At 34.1% G+C, this 21,958-nt stretch overlaps 1 protein-coding gene across 4 annotated transcripts in view; it reads left to right on the forward strand.

Annotated features, from left to right (window-relative positions):
- PPP2R3A (protein phosphatase 2 regulatory subunit B''alpha) overlaps positions 1-21,958 on the forward strand; it is a 214,947-nt gene that overhangs the window by 76,262 nt on the left and 116,727 nt on the right. For all 4 annotated transcript variants that reach the window (XM_051985596.1, XM_051985597.1, XM_051985598.1 and 1 more), the window contains 2 exons: positions 5,233-5,502; positions 17,901-18,004. In XM_051985596.1, the coding sequence (XP_051841556.1) occupies positions 5,233-5,502; positions 17,901-18,004 (374 nt within the window). The remainder of the gene's footprint in view (positions 1-5,232; positions 5,503-17,900; positions 18,005-21,958) is intronic.

The raw sequence follows: 21,958 nt of genomic DNA on the forward strand, positions 1-21,958 counted from the left end.
TCAAATTAGTTTATTTTAAACTCTTTATTTCTTAGTAAATTCAGTATAAAACACTTTTGTCCTATAACAGGCACATGTAAACCTATTCTACCATGTTCCTTTGCTTTTTAAAATGAACAGCTAGGTTTTTTTCTCCTCAAATATTAATAGCCCCACTAAATTGGAAATGAAAATTTAGAGGCTAATCAGCCAATAAAAATTTTTAAATGCCTATACGTATTGGGGGATATAAATAGAAAAGTTGGATAGTCCTTTCCAAAAGGAATTATACTAGTTTAATAGGCATTAAAGAGGGGGAAAGTCATCAATAGTCATCAATTCATTAACAAGAGAATCAACTATAAATAAAACACATATATATGGGGGAAGAATAGATTTATATTTAGGTTCATCAAGGAAAGCAAGATGAATTGCTGTCGAAATTAGAAGGCCTGGGAAAGGCTTCCTGAGAAACATGACACCTGAGCTGAGCCTTGAAGGAAGCTTGAAATTCTGAAGAAGTGTTTTCCAGGCATGGTAGACAACTTTTGCAAACACATGGAAGTGGGAGATGGAGTGCTAACTAAGGGATGTAGGTCAAAACTGCTCTTTGAAGATTATTGGAGGTATATTGAAGTAAATTTTTAAAATGCATTTATAATTTGAAGTTATTGTTGGGTCATGGATCTACATTACATTGTAAGTTTATTAATAACATGACCATCTGCTTAGGTTGCCTGACCATGCCATCACTAAATTTTTAAATATGATGAAAGTTATGTTGGACCTATGTTTAACATACTTTTTAAAAAATATGAATAAAAAAGCATGTATGAAGCACTTACTTTGTGTCCTGACTTAAGTACTAGGGATACAATCAAAAGAGAGAGACCCCTAACTCAAAAAGCTTATCTTCTGATAAGGAAGAAAGAATACATATAGAGAAGTAGTTTCTAGGGGAAAGCACTTTAATCTGCATTGGTATGGTGAGTGGAGCCATAGGGTGGTTGATTAGAGGTAGAGCAAGTGAAGTGGGAAGAATAATTAACAAGCATTTGTTAATTGCTTACTTTGTACCAGACACTGCTAAGCCCCAAAGATTCAAATACAATGAATGAAGCAATCTCTAATCCCAAAGTGCTTCTCATGGGGAAACTATCTCATGGGGTAGAAAATAAATATATATACATATCATACATAGGAGGGAGAGGGAAAGAACAAAGTACAAAAATACAATATGATTTGAAAGGATAAATATTAGCAATCGGGAGGATCAGGAAAGTTTCTTATAGAAGGTAAGCTGTCTTGAACAAAGAGAGAGCTTCTTTGAAGCATAGATAGACAAAGAAGTGCATTCTACTCATGAGAGATGGCCAGTTCAAAAGTACAGATTGGAGATGGGGTGTCATGTAAGAACAACTGAGTCTCAAGATTGTGGGATTCAGTGAGACTGGAAAGATAAATTGGGGCCACTTTGTGAAGACCTTTAAAAACAAGACAGTTTGTGTTCTAAATGTCATAGAGAGTCTGAAACATCACCTGTTGTATAATAGAAGCTTATTAAATGTGAGTTGATTGACTGCCTCCTCACCTGATTTTTGGTTATTTCTGATTGTTAGGAAGTTTTTCTTTAAATCAAGCCTAAAAATCATCCTCCTCTTTGCTGTTCCTATTTCTGCCCTCCCAAGGCAACCAAGACTAATCAAATTCCTCTTCTGTAATATATCTTAAAGGTTTAGATATGTCACATTTCCCCTGAGTCTTCTTTTTTCCAAACTAAATATTTCCAGCTCCTTCAATTAATCAAAATATAGCATGATTTCAAGATTCTGTATATCCTGGCTGCCCTCCTCCTCCTATTGTCTATCATATCAAAGCTTCAACTAAAATGTGTTGCCCAGAACTGAGCACGATACTCTAGATAAACTCAGACCAGGACACAGTCAAATTGTTGACTCCTTATTCCCGGAAGTTATGTTTCTCTTAATGCAATCAAAGATGTCATGAACTTTTACACTTTTAATTCCTATTGTGTTTGTAGGGCTCTAAAACCCCCAATTTGTCTGAAAAATGATTGTCTAACAATAATTGCTCACCTAATATTTGTAAAGTTGACCACTTTATCCCTATTCAATTTCATCTCATCCAATTCAGGCAGTATTCTAACTAATTAAGGTCTTTTCAGGTACACATTATATCATTCTTTGTGTCATCTATCCCTGTAGTTTTATGGCATCTGCAAATTTGATATCATTTATGCTCATATACAAGTCATTATAGTACAGAACTAAGCACAATTCTCTGGGAACACCATTGGAACATTCTTCCAAGTTAGCATCAAAATATCGATTACTTCTTGAATCCAACTATTCACCCAATTCAGAACAATTTTTAAATATTCATCTAATTCATTTTTTAAAAGTCCATATCTTTTCCACAGTAATGATATGAGAATATATCAAATGTTATATCAATGTGTTTGCTATTCTAGGTAAATTATCTATAATGTGCTATAAGTTTAGTAGTTTAGTGGTTTTTTGTGGGGAGGAGGGAATCAGCAAGATTACTTTGGAATAATCTGTTCCCTGGTTCTTTAAGGTCAATAAGGTTCCTTTCATAATTCCTTTATACTCCTTTTGTAATTCATTAGCTAAATTCATTAACCATTAATCATTCTTTAATTTTGACAGGCTCAAAGTCAACCCTTTAGTTTGGTATACTATTCTTTTTCCTTTTTTTCACAATCCAAATAACTTTGCCCTTAACAAGTTTTGTGGTAAAATTCTCTTTATTTTTTATGAATTTTCACATATCACTTAAGAGTGATTTTCTTTGGGTAGGGGAAGGAGGGAGAATCAGTACACATTTATAGCTACCAGTTTTTTCAGTACTAAACATGTAATTCATCTGAGCTAAGTGAGTTGAATTCATCAAGGACAATTTTAGAATGTTCCCTCATTATGTCTTTATTTTTGGGTATCAACTTTTTATTAACCATTTAAATTTTCTCCTTTCCAGATCAAAGATCAAAAAGCAGAAACAAAATAAGAATTAAGCAGGTCTTTATTCTTTCTCTTTTCAATCAGCGTCATCTTGTTTATGTAGGGTGATCTCCCTGTGTATCTCTACCAGTCTCTTCATGTGCCTTCCCCTTTTCTACTGCTCCTCAGAATTGTTTCTCTGTGTCATCAATATTTCATTCATGTCATTGTCCTATTTCTCTATATTTGACTTCTGTTGTAGAATTTTCAGTCAGGAGAGCCTACCTAGACTTCCTCTGAAATATTTGAAATATGCTCTAACCAAATCAAGGGCACTTATCAAATGATGCTTGGCTTCTCTCTAGGAGGAAGTATTCTTTTCTCTCTTAAAAATCAAATCATTTCTATAACCCATGTTTTTCCATATTGGTAAGAATTAAATACGAAATAGAATTTGCCCTTGTTGATTCCTTTACTTTTTTAAATTATAAAAATGTTGACTGCTCTACTTTTGGCAGTAAGTATTCCAGAATATGGCTGGATAATTTAGGTCTTCCATCACTACTATATCATGGCTCTCTGTCAAGCTTTTCATCTGTTTTCCTGAAGTCCTCATCTATTTTATTCATCTGCCTCTGTGGTCTTTAGTAAGCTACAATGATAAAATTGCTTCTGTTTCTTACACCATATCCCCAGCCACTTCATATAGTACTTGCCCTAACCTTTTTTGAGTCCCTGATTTTCTCCTATGAATGTATCTTCTTCATAAAATAATGCAACTCTGCTCCCTTCACTTTACCTATTCTGTTTCATTTGAATAAGTTATAAGTATCTTAGAGCCATTTTCCAATCATTAGTGAGAATTAGGGTTTCTAATTCAAAAAAGCGTACCTATTTTCATTTGTGTATATGGATTTTATTTTATTTTACTTTTTGTGAGGCAATTGGGGTTAAGTACTTGGTCACACAACCAGGAAGTGTTAAGTGTCTTGAGATTAAATTTGAACTCAGTTCCTCTTGACTTCAGGGCTGGTGCTCTATCCACGGCGCCACCTAGCTGCCCTCTGGATATAGATTTTAAACAGATTCCTTTCTCTCTTGAATTCTTCTCTCCTTTGAACTTGTCTCAGCTGCTGTTATTCCTCTACACATAACTGTTCTCTGTGATAGGTAACTTAGTGGAAGCAGCTTTCCCCTTCATCTTAATATTTCCTCTTAATAATTAATAATATGATTAGTTTCATACATGAGGCAAGAGAAAACTATATTCTTACCAAATCTGTTGAGTATGTTCTATCCTTGATTAGAAGCCTCTCATTCCTGTATTTTATAATCTGGACCACCTATGCACTTCTTATTCTCAGGTATCACATTTTTAAGCATCTGTTTACTTCGCAGATGTTTTCTGTTCTGTATCTCTTGCATTCACTAATGGCAGAAAGGGGTAAGTAAGACAGGACCCATTGGTGTCTTTATGGTCTTCTCTTTTTTCTTTAAGATTATAATTTTTAATAAGCATTCTAAGTTTAATATGTGTTCACGTGGCTTTGCGAATCTCCAAAAGTAGATGGTAGAAGAGCCTTCAGAGGTTCTCTATTATGTATTGGATAAATGCTCCAAGGAAAAAAAACCCTCCTCTTTATTGTTATCAGGTTGACAAATAGCTGCTGCAGTATTCTCTCAGCATTTCACCAATCACCACTGCTCTGCTTTTCTTCCTCTAATCTTTGCTGGATGAACTTTGACAGGACCTATACTCTCCTTGGAGAATAGCAAACAGTATTCTCAAATTATAATAATAGCAAAGAAAGTAACTTCAGTTTTTCAATTTAAAACTTCAATTCATATAATGTAGTAAATAAGAAGTAGAAGTTATTAAGAAGTCTAGTAGTGGTCTCAGACAGGTACTTTGGGTTTCAAAATAATTTAAGCTAAAACAATATTTATTTTATTGGATTCTGCCCTTTTATAATTTTTAATGTTAGAAAATATCTTACAAACCACTAATCCAAAATCTGTAGGATTTTTAAAAATCACAAGTGCAATTTAGATATAAATAATAATAATTTATTCATGACCACATTTTGTATAGTATATGTAAATATTTCCCAAAATACATCTCACTACTCCTGAAGTAAAAGTTCTGCTTGTATACTGTCTCTACCAACTTTTTGAAATGATGTTTATGTGCAGCTTCTTAACCCAATGAAACTTCTTAAGAAAGACATATTTTTAAAATCACATTCATATTGTATTCATATTGTCATTTCAGATTCAGAATAAGCAAGAAAAGAAACTTGGAACACCACTTGTACCTGCATCAGGTGTTGGAAGCAGCCCCCAACCTCTCTCTCCTCTCCTTCGTGTGAATAATGTTGCTATCAATGTGCCATTATCCATAAACATTCCACAGTTCTACTTCCCTAAAGGACTTCCAGATACATGTGCAAACCATGAACAGACACTAAACAGAATTGAATTGGCCTTCATGGAACTTGAAGATCAGAAAGCAGATATTTACGAAATGGGGAAAATTGCAAAGGTAATATAACTGCCCTTCCTCTTTAGGCATTTTAATATGTCTTTTCCAGTGAAGGTTCCTTTCCTCTCTTTAATAAACTACCATCTCTCATGAAATAATCTCTGATTGACCTTAATATTCTGGCTAGACATTATCAACTTATTCTCTAAAATATGGCCCTTTTTATATCCATAACATTCCTTTTCTCAGTATTTAATTAACATAATTTATCTTACAAAATTACCTCCATATTCTTAGAGGTCTTTGGTGACTCCTTAATTACCAAATCTAATTGTTTTTCTTATCCTTCATTCTCCTTGACCTTTCTGCTGGATTTGACACTTTTGACCTCTCTCCTTTGATGTCTAAGATGTTACATTACTGTGGTTCTCTTCTTACCTCTCTAACTGTTCCTTCTCTTTTCATATCTTTTTAGTTACTCTCGTTTAATTGTTGGTATTTCCCACGTTTCATTAATCAGTTTTGTTTAGTGTTTTTTTTTTCTCTTTATATTCATTTAGGAATCCTATCCATTTTCAAGGCAATAACCGATTATTATTGTTGTTCTTCAATCATTCAGACATATCCACCTCTTCATGACTGTGGGACCATTAAGCACCAGTATAATCCATAGGGATTTCTTGGCAAAGATGCTGGGGTGGTTTGCTATTTCCTTCTCCAATAAACTAAGGAAAACAAACATAAAGTGACTTGCCCAGGGTCACAAAATTTATAAGTGCCTGAAGTTAGATTTAAACTCATCTCTTCATAGACCCAGCACTGAGCTTCTCAACTACTTCTATTATTACCATTATTCATAAGATTGCTAAAATATCTCTTTCAAAGTTTAACTATCCTTCTGCCTCATTCTCGCAGCACTGTTGAATGTTTTCATTTGGATATCCGATATCCCCTGTCATTTATAACTAATAATTCAAACTCATCTTCTAAAACTAGTTTTCTCTCTAAAGTTCTCCCTTTCTCTGGATTTTCTTAGCTATCTACAATCAAAATTTTATTATAATCTTTCACTCCTACACTTATCTTTAACAGTCATTTCCAGTCAGTCAAAAAGTTGTATTAATTCTTATATCCAACATTTTCCCTTAAAGCTTATTTGTTGATACACTAATTTTTAAAAAGAAATCTGTAGATAATTCTGAAATATTTTATTCTATATTATGCTAGGGACCAGTGAAGAAGATAAAAATGCATTATTCTTTGGTTCAAATGCTTAATTATGTAAAAATGGATAAAACTTGAAGCTGAACTAAACTTCAACTAAACAACATATAATACACGTTCACCTCTTGAAGTTAAAATAATTTGTGCCTGTTCACTTTTAAAAAAGAATTTCTGGTGGGAAAAAATAGGGGGAAGAGAGATGAAGAGAAGGGAAAGAAGGAGGGGAGTGATTTTTGTAATATGGTCAAGAGAAAGGGAAACTATATCTCTGTGTAGACATGCATTCATTCCTCCTTGTTCTCTATTTCATTTTAGAATGACAGTTGAAACATACAATTCACAGCAAATATGTGACCCTTGACAAGTTTGGCACTAGGATTAATGGTTTACCAACATACATATCAAACTATGCCAAATGAAAAAAAAAGTCATTTTTTTTTTGCTTTCTTTTCCCACTAAAAATGCCTTACAATTATAAAATTTGCATTTGGTAAGAATAAGTCCATCAATCAAAGAATCTTAGAGTTTATCTAATATATCTTTTTCAATTTCCTTACAAGAAAACTGGGACTCAGAAAAACTAAGGTACTAATTCAGCATTACCTTATTAGTTAGTGGTATATTCAAAACTGGAATTATACTGCCTCCATTTTAGAAACTTATCACTTCCTGCATTATTATAGACTCATATCTGGTCTCCCTGCCTATAGTCTCTCTTCCCTTCAATACACATAGCATAAATGATACTAGATTAAACTTCTTAAACCATTCATTTCATTTCATTAATTCTGTTTAAAACTCTCTAATAATGACCCCATTGCCTATAGGAGAAAATCTAAATCTTCTTCCAGCATTCAAGATATCCCTCACAACCCAACCAAACGAACCCTCTGCCCACTTCTGTGAACCCTTCCCTAACTAGTCCAAGACCCAGTGCTTCCTCTCTATCTTATGAAAAAACACAGAACATATCACCTATGGTATTCCTTTGGTAATTGTTATTTAACTTTTCTATTGACAAATGTTTATTTCCTCAGTTCCTTAGTTTTAAAATAGTGTTTTATGTAAAACTGGGAAGATTGGCCAATAGTTGTATAGATTCAAAGTAATCATGACCAGTTACAACCAGTTAAGATGAAATTTAACAGGGGTTAATGTGGAATTATGCATTAAAACTTGGCTTATAGCTGTTCATTTGGGTGGGAAAAGAAAAAGAAAAAACTTTGGAAATTTTAGTTACCAGAAATTCTATATGACTTAATGGTGGTTTATTTGCTTTAAAAAATGAAAATAATAAAATATTTTCATAATAAAAATACAGAATTCTGATTAAAGGAGGAAATAATCTTACTTTACTCTTCACTGTTCAGATCACATGTGGAGTAACAATAGATTAATTTATTCAGCAATTTTTAAGCAGTTAATAATATGCAGGAATTTTGCTGAGTGCTGAAGATAAAGTAAAAAAAGGAGGGTCCCTGTATTGAAAGTAAGGGACGACCTTACTACAGGATTAGTAGTACTTTCAAATAAGGGACGACCACTACATATAGGGGAGTGAAGGGGAGTGAAGGACGAAGGAAGGGAGAAATCACGAGGACGTTAAGTGGAATCATAAGAGTATTTGAACATTACACCCTTTCTAGAAATAATGTTGTGTTGATTTGATTATTGATCAGAGCTAGATTGCATTACTGGAGCTGGTTAAATGAAGTAAACATTCAATAATCAAATGCCCAGCTTTAGGGTGAGTAACTAGAGACCCATCATGGGATTACAAAACAGAGTGACAGAGGTGGTATAGCAAGGAAATATTTCTGTGTTATTGAATTTAGAGTAAAGTTTAATGATATTCTAAAGGTTTTCTTAAGGGTTATGTTATCTTAGATAATCCCTTGAAACTGACATTCTATGAGTTGGACACTATCATAAACTTCATATATTTTAGTCTTTCACTGATTTCCATTCTAGGGGTTCCCTATACTGAAGAAGTCACAAGCCAGGATTTCATTTCAATTCAAACATTTCATAGCTATGACTGCAGCACTGAGGTTTTATCTATCTCTTATTATTTATCTCTTGCTACATCAGACTACCTATTCTTCTGATCAGATATTTTTATGACACATTATACTATTTCATATGTACAAAATGTTGGTTATATCCTGCCTACTTATATGTGCTCTTCATTGCTCATAGATTTATCTAGAATCTTGATTCTTCAGAGTTTGTGGTCAAGAATCTCAGGAATATAGCACCAAGAAAATGTTAAAATGGTCAGGTTTTTTGTTTGAGGGTCTACCTTGAGACTATTGATAATGCTGCCTTATTTTATAAATACAATACAGCCTGCTACCAGTTCAGTTTTATTCAATTTAAAAAACACTTGTACAAAAACTACATAGAAAGGATATAAAAACCACCATATTGTTGATTAGAGAGTGAATGCTAATAATTGGAAGAGAGGAAAAGTAATCAGAAAAAGCTGTTTATAGAAAATGGCCCTTAAGTTATACTCTGAAGTAAGCTTGGGGATCCATAAACTGGAGATGAGGAGGAACCCCTCATACGTAAAGGCAAGAGATTAAAGAGGGAATATCATACCCAAAGCACAGCTAGCAAGTTCTGTTGAATAGAACCAAGAATTAGAGGATCATAAATTTAGATGCTAAAGGCCCAAAGAGCTTCAGTGACTTGCCTAAGAAACAGACTAAGGATTTGAATCCAGCCTTCTTAACTACAGTCTAGGAGCCCAAATAAGACTCTGGAAAAGTCAATGAAATAGCAAGTTGAGAATTTTATATTTCATTTTTGAAGTAATCAGAAAAGGTTATGCGATAATCATATCTGTTTTAGAAATAGAATTTTGGTAATTTTTAAGGATAGCTTTAAGGGAAATGCTAGAAGCAGGAAGACCAATTGCAATGTTCCAGGCAAAAGATGATGAGGTAGGAAGACTAATGAATTGATGAAAAGTGAAGTAAGCAAAACCAGTAGAAAATATGTTACAAGAGATTGAGAAATGAATGAGAGATGAGAAAGTTGAGATAATAAATAAACCAACTTTCCTAGAATTTAATTGTTAAAAGAAAAGACAGGGAATGATAGTTTTTATGGGGTAAAAGTTTTCAGAATGAGGGGAAAAGTTTCAGAAACATTCTCTGGAAATGTTTGTAAATAGTGAAGATGGAAGCAGTGGATAAGAGATTGGAGATAGGAGATGTAAAAAATATTCAAGGAGAGGAACTTCCGGAAAAGACAAGAGGTATTGTAAGATAGCAGTACACATGTATATAAAGTAGGGTTAGCCTTAACAAGGAAAAGATCCACCTCTTCATCAGAGATTGAAACAAGATTCAATTCTAGATTGAGCCTCTACCATCTTCAAGGCCTTTAGTTCAAGATATATGTATTAATGAAGTAATGGCAGATTACAAATCCATTCGTATGTCCTAAATCAGGAAAATAGATATTATTCCAGTCGATCTTCCAGTATAGGTTATTAGGCTTTTCTATTTCAAAAGTACATTAATCTAATCAAGGATACCCTATGGAATTCTCTAGTTTTATGAAATCAGTGTATTATGATCTGCAGGCAATAGCATCTTTCAGACTTCATCATCTATGAAAAATCCTAATCAATTTGGATTCTGTGTAGGATATCCTCCATGATAGTGCATGATGCTGATGATTTTCAGATCTACATATCTAGCCCTAACTTTTCTGCTAACCTTTAGTCTCACATCTCCAGCTCCTATTAGACATCTCAAGTGAATATCCCATAAAGTGGGAAGAGAATAAGCATCAATATAGTGCCAACTGTATATGCCAGATATTATGCTAAGTATCTTTCTTTTTTTTTTTATCTTTGTAACAGTCCTAAGAAATAGGTATAACTCTTATGTCATTTTACAGTTGAGGAAACTGAGACAAATTAAGGTTAAGTGCCTTGCCCGCAGGATCATATAACTAGCAAGTATCTGAGATCAAATTTGAATTCAACTTTGATTGACTCTAGGCCCAGCCCTCTTTCCATTACCACCAGCTATCTGTGATATAGACATCTTAAATCCAACATGTCCAAAACTCTTTCTTCTTCTCCATCACCCACCAAGTCCTCTTCCTAAATTCCTATTTACTGTCAATGGTACTGTCAAGTTTGAAAACAAATGAGCAAAAAGTCACAAAGATTATGCAATTTCTTTTAACTCCAAAAATATCAAAGAACTCACATAGGTTATTACAACCACAATTAACTCTAAGAAATAAAATAAAATATGAATAAAATAAAACCAAAAAAGCTAAAAGTGTTCATGTGCAAAAGGATCTCTTTATTTTGTTGTTGGAGGGAAATTCCATACATGTGCCAGAGCCTCCTCTAGGTGGAGACCCCCTTTACTGAGACTAAATCTTAATACTTCTAGCCTTGGTAACTCAGTGAGCTGTAGACCTGAGAATGAGAGGTAACAGCAACAATGAGACAAGTTTGATTCATAGCAGGGCTTCCGGACTGAGAGATAGGTACTCCAGGTGCTTGTCCAAGCTCAGAGGGACCATCTGGTGTTCCTATAAGACAGTTCTGGGATTTGGCTGAGGCTGAGTTCATCCAGAGAAGGTGTTCAAAGGATTGTTGTTAGGCCAAGCTCAGGACACAGTTTTATTCTGGGTCTTACTCTGGAAAACAGAGTAGGAAAAAGAGAGGGTAGGCTTGCTATGAGGATCCTGACAGTACAATCATCCACTCAGCCAGGTTTATAATCTAGAAATTCTCGCTGATTCCTCACTCTTTCTCTCATCTATATCCAATTGGTTACTAAGGCCTATTGGTTTTGCCTTCTCATAGATTCCCCCTTCTCTTCTGTGATACTAAAACCCCTGATACAGACCTTATTGTTTGGACTATTAAAATAGTCATTAATTTGTGCCTCTGCCACAAATTTCTCCCCACTTCAGTCTATCCTCCACACAGTTGCCAAAGTGATCTTCCTAAAGAGCATGTATACCTGTGTCCCTCACCCTCTCCCCAAGCAGACTCCAGGGGTTCCCTATCAACTCCAGGATCTAATATAAAATATTCTATTTGGTATTCAAAGTCCTTCTTCATACTCTAGCCCTATCTAGCTTTCCAGGGTAAATAGGTGGCACTGTGAATAGAGCACCAAAGCTGGAGTTAGGAAAATTCATTTTCTGAGTTCAAATCCAGCCTCAGATACTTACTGTGCGATTCTGGGCAAGAAACTTCACCCTGTTTGCCTTAGTTTCCTCATCTGTAAAATGAGCTGGAGAAGGAAATGCTATATCACTCTAGTGTGTTTGCTGAGAAAACCCCAAATGCTTATGTAGAGTCTGACATCACTGAAATAGTTGAAGACCACATTCCTCTCCAAATCTTTTATACCTTATATCCACCACATACTTTTGAGATACAGTGATGCTGGTCTCTTCACCATTCCTAAGACAAGATGCCAGATTTTGTGCCTTTTCACCAACTGTCCCTCTTACCTGGAATGCTCTCCCTCCTCATCTGTGTTTTCTGCCTTTCTTCAAGTCCCAATTAAAATCACACCTTCTAAGAGAAGCCTTTTCTGATCCTCCTTAATTGTAATGCCTTCCTTCTATTGATTACTCCCAATTTATCCTGATATAGCATTTTTTAAAAAATGTTTTCACTTTATTTTATTTTTTTAAATATTTTATTTTATTTTATAATAACTTTATATTGACAGAATCCATGCCAGGGTAATTTTTTTTACAACATTATCCCTTGCACTCGCTTCTGTTCCGATTTTTCCCCTCCCTCTCTCCACCCCCTCCCCTAGATGGCAAGCAGTCCTATATATGTTAGATATGTTGCAGTATATCCTAGATACAATATATGTTTGCAGAACTGAGCAGTTCTCTTGTTGCACAGGGAGAATTGGATTCAGAAGGTAAAAATAACCCGGGAAGAGAAACAAAAATGCAAATAGTTCACATTCGTTTCCCAGTGTTCTTTCTTTGGGTGTAGCTGCTTCTGTCCATCACTTATCAATTGAAACTGAGTCTTTGTCAAAGAAATCCACTTCCATCAGAATACATCCTCATACAATATCATTGTCAAAGTGTAAAGTGATCTCCTGGTTCATTTCACTTAGCATCAGTTCATGTAAGTCTCGCCAATGCTCTCTGTATTCATCCTGCTGGTCATTTTTTACAGAACAATTATATTCCATAACATTCATATACCACAATTTACCCAGCCCTTCTCCAATTGATGGGCATTCATTCATTTTCCAGTTTCTAGCCACTACAAACAGGGCTGCCACAAACATTTTGGCACATACGGGTCCCTTTCCCTTCTTTAGTATTTCTTTGGGATATAAGCTCAATAGAAACACTGCTGGATCAAAGGGTATGCACAATTTGATAAATTTTTGGGCATAATTCCAGATTGCTCTCTAGAATGGCTGGATTCGTTCACAGTTCCACCAACAATGCCTGATATAGCATTTTTACACATAGATGTTTGCATATTGTCTTTTGATTTTCTTTTTATCCTCAGCACTTAGCACAATGTCTGGCCCTTAATAGGGTACTTAATAAATATTTATTAACTGACTGATTTACTTAATATATCTCATTGCTTGATGTTAATAAAAAGATTAAGTACTATTTTCTCTTCAGTTTCTATGAAGAAATCATGTGTGTGTGTGTGTACATATAACTAAAATGTATGAGATAGGATGTTGGAGAAAAGCCATTTAAGGTTGAATTTTGCACTATTGAGTCTTTTGATTTTGCTTTTTGTTTTGTTTTCTTTTGTTTTTGGTAATCAAAAAAATAAAGCAGAATCTTGTATTCTTTCTTAACGTTTGTTAAGTATAAGTTGTTATACTGAAGATATTTTTGTGTATCTACTTCCTTTTTCAAAAAACATAAAAGTATTACTATATATGTATAAGCCATTCACATAAAAACTTATAGAGATGAAAAAGTAGATATATATATATAAGTTGACAATTATTAATATTTTCTTCACCTATTTTGGTAATGGCTCCATAGATCTGGAGCCTACAGAGACATCAGAGACCATCCAGTCTATTCCCTTGTGTTTTTTTATTTTTTACAAATATGGAAATTGAGGACCAGGTAGGTTAAATGACTTGTTTAGGATCGCCCAAAAATCAATAATGCAAAGTGGAATTTTAATCCAGATCTCTGATTCTACAACCAGTGCTCTTTCTGCTGTACCAGGGTACCTCCCAATCTATAATGATAAGAGTTCTTTGGGATCAAAGAGCTCATCTAGATCTCACCTTCTTAAATTGTAGTTTGCCATTTCCTATGGGGTCTCGTAATTAATGTGGGGATCACAAAAGTATGATTTACTATCAATACATGTTTGATTTGTATACCTAGATGTCCAGGGTTGTGTAAAAATTTCTTTGGCAAAAAGAAACCACGAGTGAAAAAAGCTTAAGAAGCCCTAATCTAGATTAACCCCTCACTGGATTTTTTCTTTGAATATTTGTCTGAGTCCTGTTGCAAACCCTTATATTCCATATGTACTTCCTCATATAACATTATCAGTGCTGAAATTTTAGATCAATTGTAACCCCCCCAAAAAAATGTTAACAATTAAGTTAATTTTTATACTGTTATTCAGTTTTTATCTGTAATATCTTTCAGACATTATTGACTATAATCTTCCACTGTTCTCCTGCATAATATTTTCCAATTCAGTTTATATTCTGGTATTTTGTATGTATAGATGCTTTGCTTCTCTTCTTTTCAGGGAAGTCAAGTGTTTACTGACTGAGATTCTTTAGGGCATCCTGGTTTTTTTTGTGTTTACTTATTAAATTAATTGCTTACTCAATTCTCTAATGAACCTGTGATTTTATTGTTGCATTGGTATAGACTTCAATCTGTCTACATTTTCTTATCCCATACAATTCTTATCCACATTCTTTGAAAAATCTTCTTTAGGCATTTTACCTAGTTGCTGAGAGTCTTCCTCTTAGATCTCTTGACATTCATTGCATGGTACCAGTGAAACACATGATCATTCTATTTAATGAGTAATTATTTATTAAACATATTTTGTACAGGCATTATACTAGGCATTGGAGTTACAAATACAAAAATGAAAATAGTTCTTCCCCTTAAAGAACTTACATCAGATATTACAGTATTTGTATACTATGTATATACAAAATTAAAATGTATATTTATGTGTATATGCAAATTATGTATAAATATGTATATATAAAATTAAAACAAGGTAAATTGGACGGGAAGACAGTAACAAGGCCCAACAGTAAATTGCTTATACAGAGATGTGAAGGAAACTAATAAATCTGAAAAAGAAAAGTAAAGTAGGAATAAATTCCAGGCATAGGGGACAGACAGTACAAAAGTATAAAGACAGAAGATGGAGTGGTTTTTGTGAGGAAAACGAAAAGACCAGTTTGACCAGAGGCTGAGTATGAGAATAATATATATTAATATTATAAAGGTAAGTTGAAACTAGGTTATGAAGAGTTTTAAAAGCTAAATAAAGGAGCTGATATTTGATCTTGGAGACAAGAGGGAGACAATAGTATTTATTTAGTAGTGGACAAATGACTAGACTTGAATATTTGAAAATCATTTTGGGAGCTATGTGAAAAATAAGAGAGAGAGAGAACATGATATAACATGACATGAGACTTAAGACAAAAAGACCAATTAGGAAGTCTAAAACTTAAAAGTACATAGATGCCAGTCAAAAAGAAAATTGTAAGTCATAAAATTAAAGATAAATAATTGTCATCTTACAGTTTCCCTTTTGACTAGGAAAATGAATTTGTGGGGCAGGAAACCGCTATAATAATTTATATAGCATTTTCGTGTTGGCACATGCAGGTTAGGTTTTTCCTTTTACCTGGACCAATAATTTCATTAGTATGAGATTCTCCCAGCACTGAAACTTTTTTTCGTATAGATCAGCATATGCTCTGCAAATTCTAAGTCTTAGAATATTGCCAGGGAAACAAAGATTAAGACATTTGTCATACCACAAGTATGTGTCAGAATCAAGATTTGAATACAAGTCTTAACTCCCGAGCCACAAATCTCTATGTACTATATTAATCCACACTACTCCATTATAGATATTATACTATAAATTATATAAGGGAAAGCTATCAAATTGCTGCTGATTCTGATGCTAGCAATAACAGATCAGCCACAGACTCAAAATGGAAAATAGCTAGGTAACCTGATCATGCTGATAGTTGTCCTGGACTTGATACTTTATTCATCAATTAAAAGCAAAAGTTCAAAGATTGAGACTATATAAGAACAAAAAATGTATAGCACAGAAAACAAAATTTAACACCCAATAAAACTATAGGTTGTAGAAGTTCTTAGTTTTTTATATTTTATAGACCTGGCAGTCTGGTGATATCTATAGATGCCCTTCTCAGAATAATGTTTTAAGACAAATAAAATGTGTTGGATTACCAAAAAATCTAGTTATATTGAAATGCAGTTACCAAAATATTTTAAAACCAAAGTTCATTGACCCCAAATTCAGAATTCTTGAATTCCTAAAGATCTTGCAGACACTTTCATTTTATAGGGGAGGTGAAACTAATTTTCCCCGTATCATTTGAATATTACTAAAGAATCTTGTATCTCAGGATTTGGAGAAATTTTGATTTTCCATTCTAATCCCAATATCTCAAAGCCTTGATTTGGTTAGCTGATGGGATAGTCTGTTATCTATCCACTACTTGCCTCACTTTTATCTTGTTTTTCATATTCTGATAACCTGACATATATATTAAGGAAATCTGATTTATTATATCTCCAAAATCCTTTATGGTTGTTATCAAATGAATCAGAGGTACTATATTGGCAAGTTTTACTTTCTAAGAAGAATGACATATAGTTTTTAAATACTAATAAAGTGTGGTACTTTAGATAGTTCCACATTTGGAAGTGTGTTTTACATGAAGCTTTGAGTATACAAAATTGTCCAGTTTTGGAAGCTGACTGCATTTCTCTGCTATGAGCTAGAGAAATTTGCCAGTGATAGAAAATAAATTAGGGTTTTTTCCTCTAGGAAAGAAATAAATATACTTGGGTAGAGCCAAGGGAATTCACTTTTTTTTTTTTTTTTTTTTTTTTGAGAAGAGGCAATGAAAAAAAAAGATTCTGGAAAGAAATGGGTATTCTTACATTTTTTTTTTTTTTTTTAGCCATGTCTGACCTTTTGTAATCTCATTTAGGGTTTTCTTGGCAAAGATACTGGAATGGTTTGCCATTTATTTCTCCAGCTTATTTTACAGATCAGGAAAGAGAAGCAAATAAAGTTAAGCAGCTCATCCAGCTAACAAGTGTCTGAAGCCAGGTTTGAACTCAGGAAGATAAGTCTTCCTAAAAGGCTAGCACTATCCCCTGTACCAACTAGTTGCCCTAGAATCTCTTACATAAAGTCATAGGTCCCTTTGGGGGACTGTATCCTAAATATAATTTTTTTTCACTTGAAATTCTTGAGGTCTTAAAATGCAGTCTCTTATTTGTGAAGGCTTCTAATTTGCTAATATGATTTATGTGCTAGTATTACAGTTTCATATTACAGTTTCACTTTTGAGCATGTATATAAATTGTAGCACTTTTAACAAACACAAAAGTAGTCTTTCCTGTCTGACCTTTTCTGGCCTTTTCTTCTATCTTGGACATTGTCAAAAAAAAACAGGCATAGAAGGAAGAGAAGTATAGATAACATCAACCATGTAATTACAGACCATTCAGAAAAAAAGGGACTCCCTCTATTTGCTGGGTTTAGGAGAGAGCAGGGAACAGTAAAAAATGAGGCTTGCTTTTTTTTTCTTTCATGCAAAGAAGGGGGCTTATATTTGGACTTTAGTTAGATGAAGCTGCAGAAGGCTAGATTTTTAGAGTTTATCCAAAAACTAACCAAGAAAGGGAAAGGAATATTCTGAAAAAGAAACTGAGGAGGTAAAAGACATATTTCCTCTTTGTTATTAAATTGATGGTTTATATGTCTGACAAAATTGTCCTTCCTCATCTTTCCCCACTCTAATGATTTCTCATATTTGCCACCTAAAATTACAGTAATTGAGCATCCTCAGTCTATTTTTGCTGGTATTCATCTCCCCAAAGGAGTAGTTGATCTCAAAAACTCATAAAGGACGTTTCTTTTTCTCTTCATCTCCTTACTGCCTCTCTGTTTGTGTTTTCAGGCATGCAGCTGCCCTTTCTATTGGAAAGCCCCCATGTTCAATGCTGCAGGGGGTGAAAGGACAGGATTTGTGTCTGTACATTCATTCATAGCCATGTGGCGAAAGTAAGTATGTGGGAATGCTCAATCTCATTTTGACAGTTTCCTTTCTTTTCCACATTCAAATCTATAATACTCAGTCATATGTTTGTGCTATATGAGTGCTTTTCCAGGGCAACTAGGTGGCTCTGGAAAGAGTGCCACAGCTGAAGTCAGGAAGACTTATCTTTCTGAGTTCAAATAGAGCCTCAGACACTAGCTGTGTGACTGCAGGTCATTATACTCCATTTGCCTCAATCTCCTCATTTGTTAAAAAAAAAAAAAAGGAAGGACCTGGAAAACCACTGCATGGTGTCTTTTCTAAGAAACCTCAAGTGAGGTCATACAGGATCAGACAAAACTGAAATGACTGAGCAACAACAACAAAGGTATCTTTTTTTTATTATTTTTACTTATTTATTTGCAAAACATATGCAAGGGTAATTTTTCAACATTGACCCTTGCAAAACTTTTTGTTCCAAATTTTTCTTACTTTCCTCTCACCCCCTCCCCTAGATGGCAGGTAGTCCAATACATGTTACATATGTTGAAATACATGTTAAATCAATATATGTATATATATATACAATTATCTTGCTGCACAAGATAAATCAGATGAAGGAAGGAAAAAAACTGAGAAAATAAACAAAATGCAAGCAAACAACAACAGAAAGAGTGAGAATACTATGTTGTGGTCCACACAGTTCCCATGGCCCTCTCTCTCTGGGTGTAGATGGCTCTCTTCATCACTGAACAAGTAGAACTGGTTTGAATCATTTCACTGTTGAAAAGAGCCACGTCCATCAGAATTGATCATCTTATAATCTTATTGTTGCCATGTATAATGATCTCCTGGTAATGCTCATTTCACTCAGCATCAGTTCATGTAAGTCTCTCCAAGCCTTTCTGAAATCATCCTTCTGATCGTTTCTTATAGAACAATAGTATTCAATAGCATTCATATACCATAACTTATTCAGTCCTTTCCTCACTGATGGGTATCCACCCAGTTTTCAATTTCTTGCCACTACAAAAAGGGGTACCCCAAACATTTTTGCACATGTGGATCCCTTTAAAGGGATCTTTTCTAACATAATTCTCTATTATTTCAGTCAATAAAGATAATAATTTATATTTAGGTAATATTGTAAACTTTGTAAAAATGCTTTCCTCACAAAAGAACTGTGAGGTAGGTATTGCAAGTTTTGCTATCCTCACTTTATAAATTTGGAAAATAAAGCAGAGCTAACTACATATGTCCATATTTCAAAGAAACTTGTACAGCGTTGTACAACTAGGTGATGTCGGGTGAGACTTAGAACCAGCTTTTTTTTATCTGCATAGCTAATATCCTTTTCACTTTGCCATGCCCCTTCAGGTCCACTGGCTACCTATTTAATAACAATCTCACAATTTCTTAATTTAAACGTGTGTGTGTGTGTTTGTGTGTGTATTGAATTGAATTGAATTGAATAAAGACTCCTTTCAGTAAGGCAAACACCAAAAAAAAAAAGTTTCATTATCCAGAAATAAATCTAATTAATATTATAAGTATTTTAATTAAGTTCTAATTTGCTGATATACTTTGTTGATATAGTTGTAGATTTCATTATCTCGTCCCTCCCAGATCTCTTATTTAAATAATTTGTCTTTAAATGAAGATTCACATCATCCTTTTCTCTTCCTTACCTACTTTGACTTATTTTTATGTTAATTCATTCAGTAAATATGTATTAAGTGCCTACAGTATATTAAACATAGAGAATATAAAGCTTATGGATCAGAGGATTCGATTTCAGAAGTATAAGGGACCTCAGAACTTGTGCTGTCCTGAAAAGAATCCCTGCTATAACATATCTTGACAAGTCAATTTTGATCCTTTGATTAAAGACTGCTATTAAGAGGAAATTTGTTTCTTACTAAAGAACACCATTCCACATTTTAAAAAAAAGTTTATTCATACCCTTTCCTAAGGCACATGTTTCACAGATTGATCTTTTATAATCTAGGGAGGAGAAAACATGTACCCAAGTAACTCTAACATAAGGGGATGTGAGATTATTTCAAGAAAAAGTACTATGAGAAATTTGAAGTGGGAAAAATCACTTTCTTTGAGGAGAGGCAAGGAGAATGAAAAAGGGGATTACAGAATGCTTCAAAGTGAACATGAATTTAGAGAGGACGGGCTTTCAAGTAATCAAGAAGGGAATAGAGGAGTGTACTCCAGGAATGGGAAATAACTTGAGGCAGAGGTATTAAAATATGAGATGATATAGCAAAAACAAGAAATAGAATTCCAAGTTGTCTAAAAATATAGTGAGATAATAATAATAGTAAAATATACTTAAATGGGTATGTTAGGAGCAGATTACAGAAGATCTCAGATATCATGATCAAGCATCAATGTTTTATTCAATATGCAGTGAGAAGTCCCTGTCTCTTTGATGGGTGAGGAAGAGCCAAGGAATGGTATCTTTGAGTGGTACTTTGAAATAGGAAATGGATAAAAGACAGAAAAAACAGATAGAAGGCTTTTGCAGCTATTTAGAGAAGAAAATTTGATGGAGCAGGGCACAGGGGGGAAGGGAAGGTAGTGGTGGCAGGCAGCAGGGATTTCCTGCCACCTAGACAGGAAACCGGCCTCCCAGATCCCATAAACCATTTTACTCCAGCAGAAATCTGAAGCGTTCACCAGAATGAAAATCAAGAAATCCAAAAAGGAACTACTAAGTGATTTCTTCCATCCACTCCAGATTGCACAAAAAGTTAACCAAAAATACAAAGACAGTAGGAAGGGGGACATGTGAGCAAAGCAGCACAAGGTTGCCTTCTCAGAGAAAGATCAGAGACATGGGTAACCTTCAAGTTTCTATGGATAGAAGCAATGACTAAGATCCTTCCAAAGATACTTCCCTTAGAAAGCTCCAGAGTGGGAACCTTGAAAGCCCAGGAAGGGAGAGCAGGCAGCATCTAACTTGGTGCCAACAAACATAGTGCTGCATGCTCAGATCAGAACAGTAAAAGCCAAGGGTCTTCCAGATGCCTAGCATTGCTATCTTGAGATAACAGGAAATGTTACCATTCCTTGGCTTTTCTCATTCATCAAAATTGGTAACAGAAGAAAAACAGATCAAAGAAAGTCAACTTAAGAATTATCTCCCTAGTAGATAAGCTGTCAAAAATATGAAAAAAATTACAAACTCTTAACAATATGAAAGAATGTTCCATATCACTAATAATAAGAAAAATGCAAATTAAAACAACTATGAGACTTCATCTTATATCCTATAAATAGGTAAAGTAGACAAAAAATAGAGTAGTTAATGTTGGAGGGATTATAGCAAGATAGTCATACTAGTACATTTTGTTGGTGAAGCAGTGAATCAATAACAATTGTTTGGAAAGTGCTTACATGAATAAAGTGACTAGACTATTCATATCTTTTGATCCCAAAATTCTATTAATATCTTCCTGCAAGACGACTATTGATAAGAAGAAAATCCATGTATACAGAATGTTGATTGTTGCACTTTTTTGTAAGAGCAAAGAATTTGAAACAAATAGATGCCCCTTAGTAGTAGAATGGCAAAACTAATTGTGGTTGCTTAGTTGTTTTTCAGTCCTCTTCATGATCCCTTTTGGGGTTTCCATGACATTTTGCCATTTTTCTTCTCCAGCTTATTTTACAGATGAGGAAACTGAGACAAAAGGGTTAAATGATTTTTCAAGGGTCATACAGCTAATAATTACATAAGGCCAGATTCTAACTCAAGGACATGAAACTTCCTGACTCCAGACTCAATCCTCTATCCCCTGCACCAGTTCGCTGCCCCAAAAATTAATTGCATGTGAAGAATGTACATGAATGTAATTGAATTGTACTGTGCTACACATGATAAATATAGAGAAAATGCATAAGAATTGATGATAATAAAGTGAAATAAGCAGAGACAAGAAAATCACATATATAATGACTGGAAC

This window comes from Antechinus flavipes, chromosome 3, assembly GCF_016432865.1.
Source record: "Antechinus flavipes isolate AdamAnt ecotype Samford, QLD, Australia chromosome 3, AdamAnt_v2, whole genome shotgun sequence".
In the NCBI taxonomy this organism is placed as follows: Eukaryota; Metazoa; Chordata; class Mammalia; order Dasyuromorphia; family Dasyuridae; genus Antechinus; species Antechinus flavipes.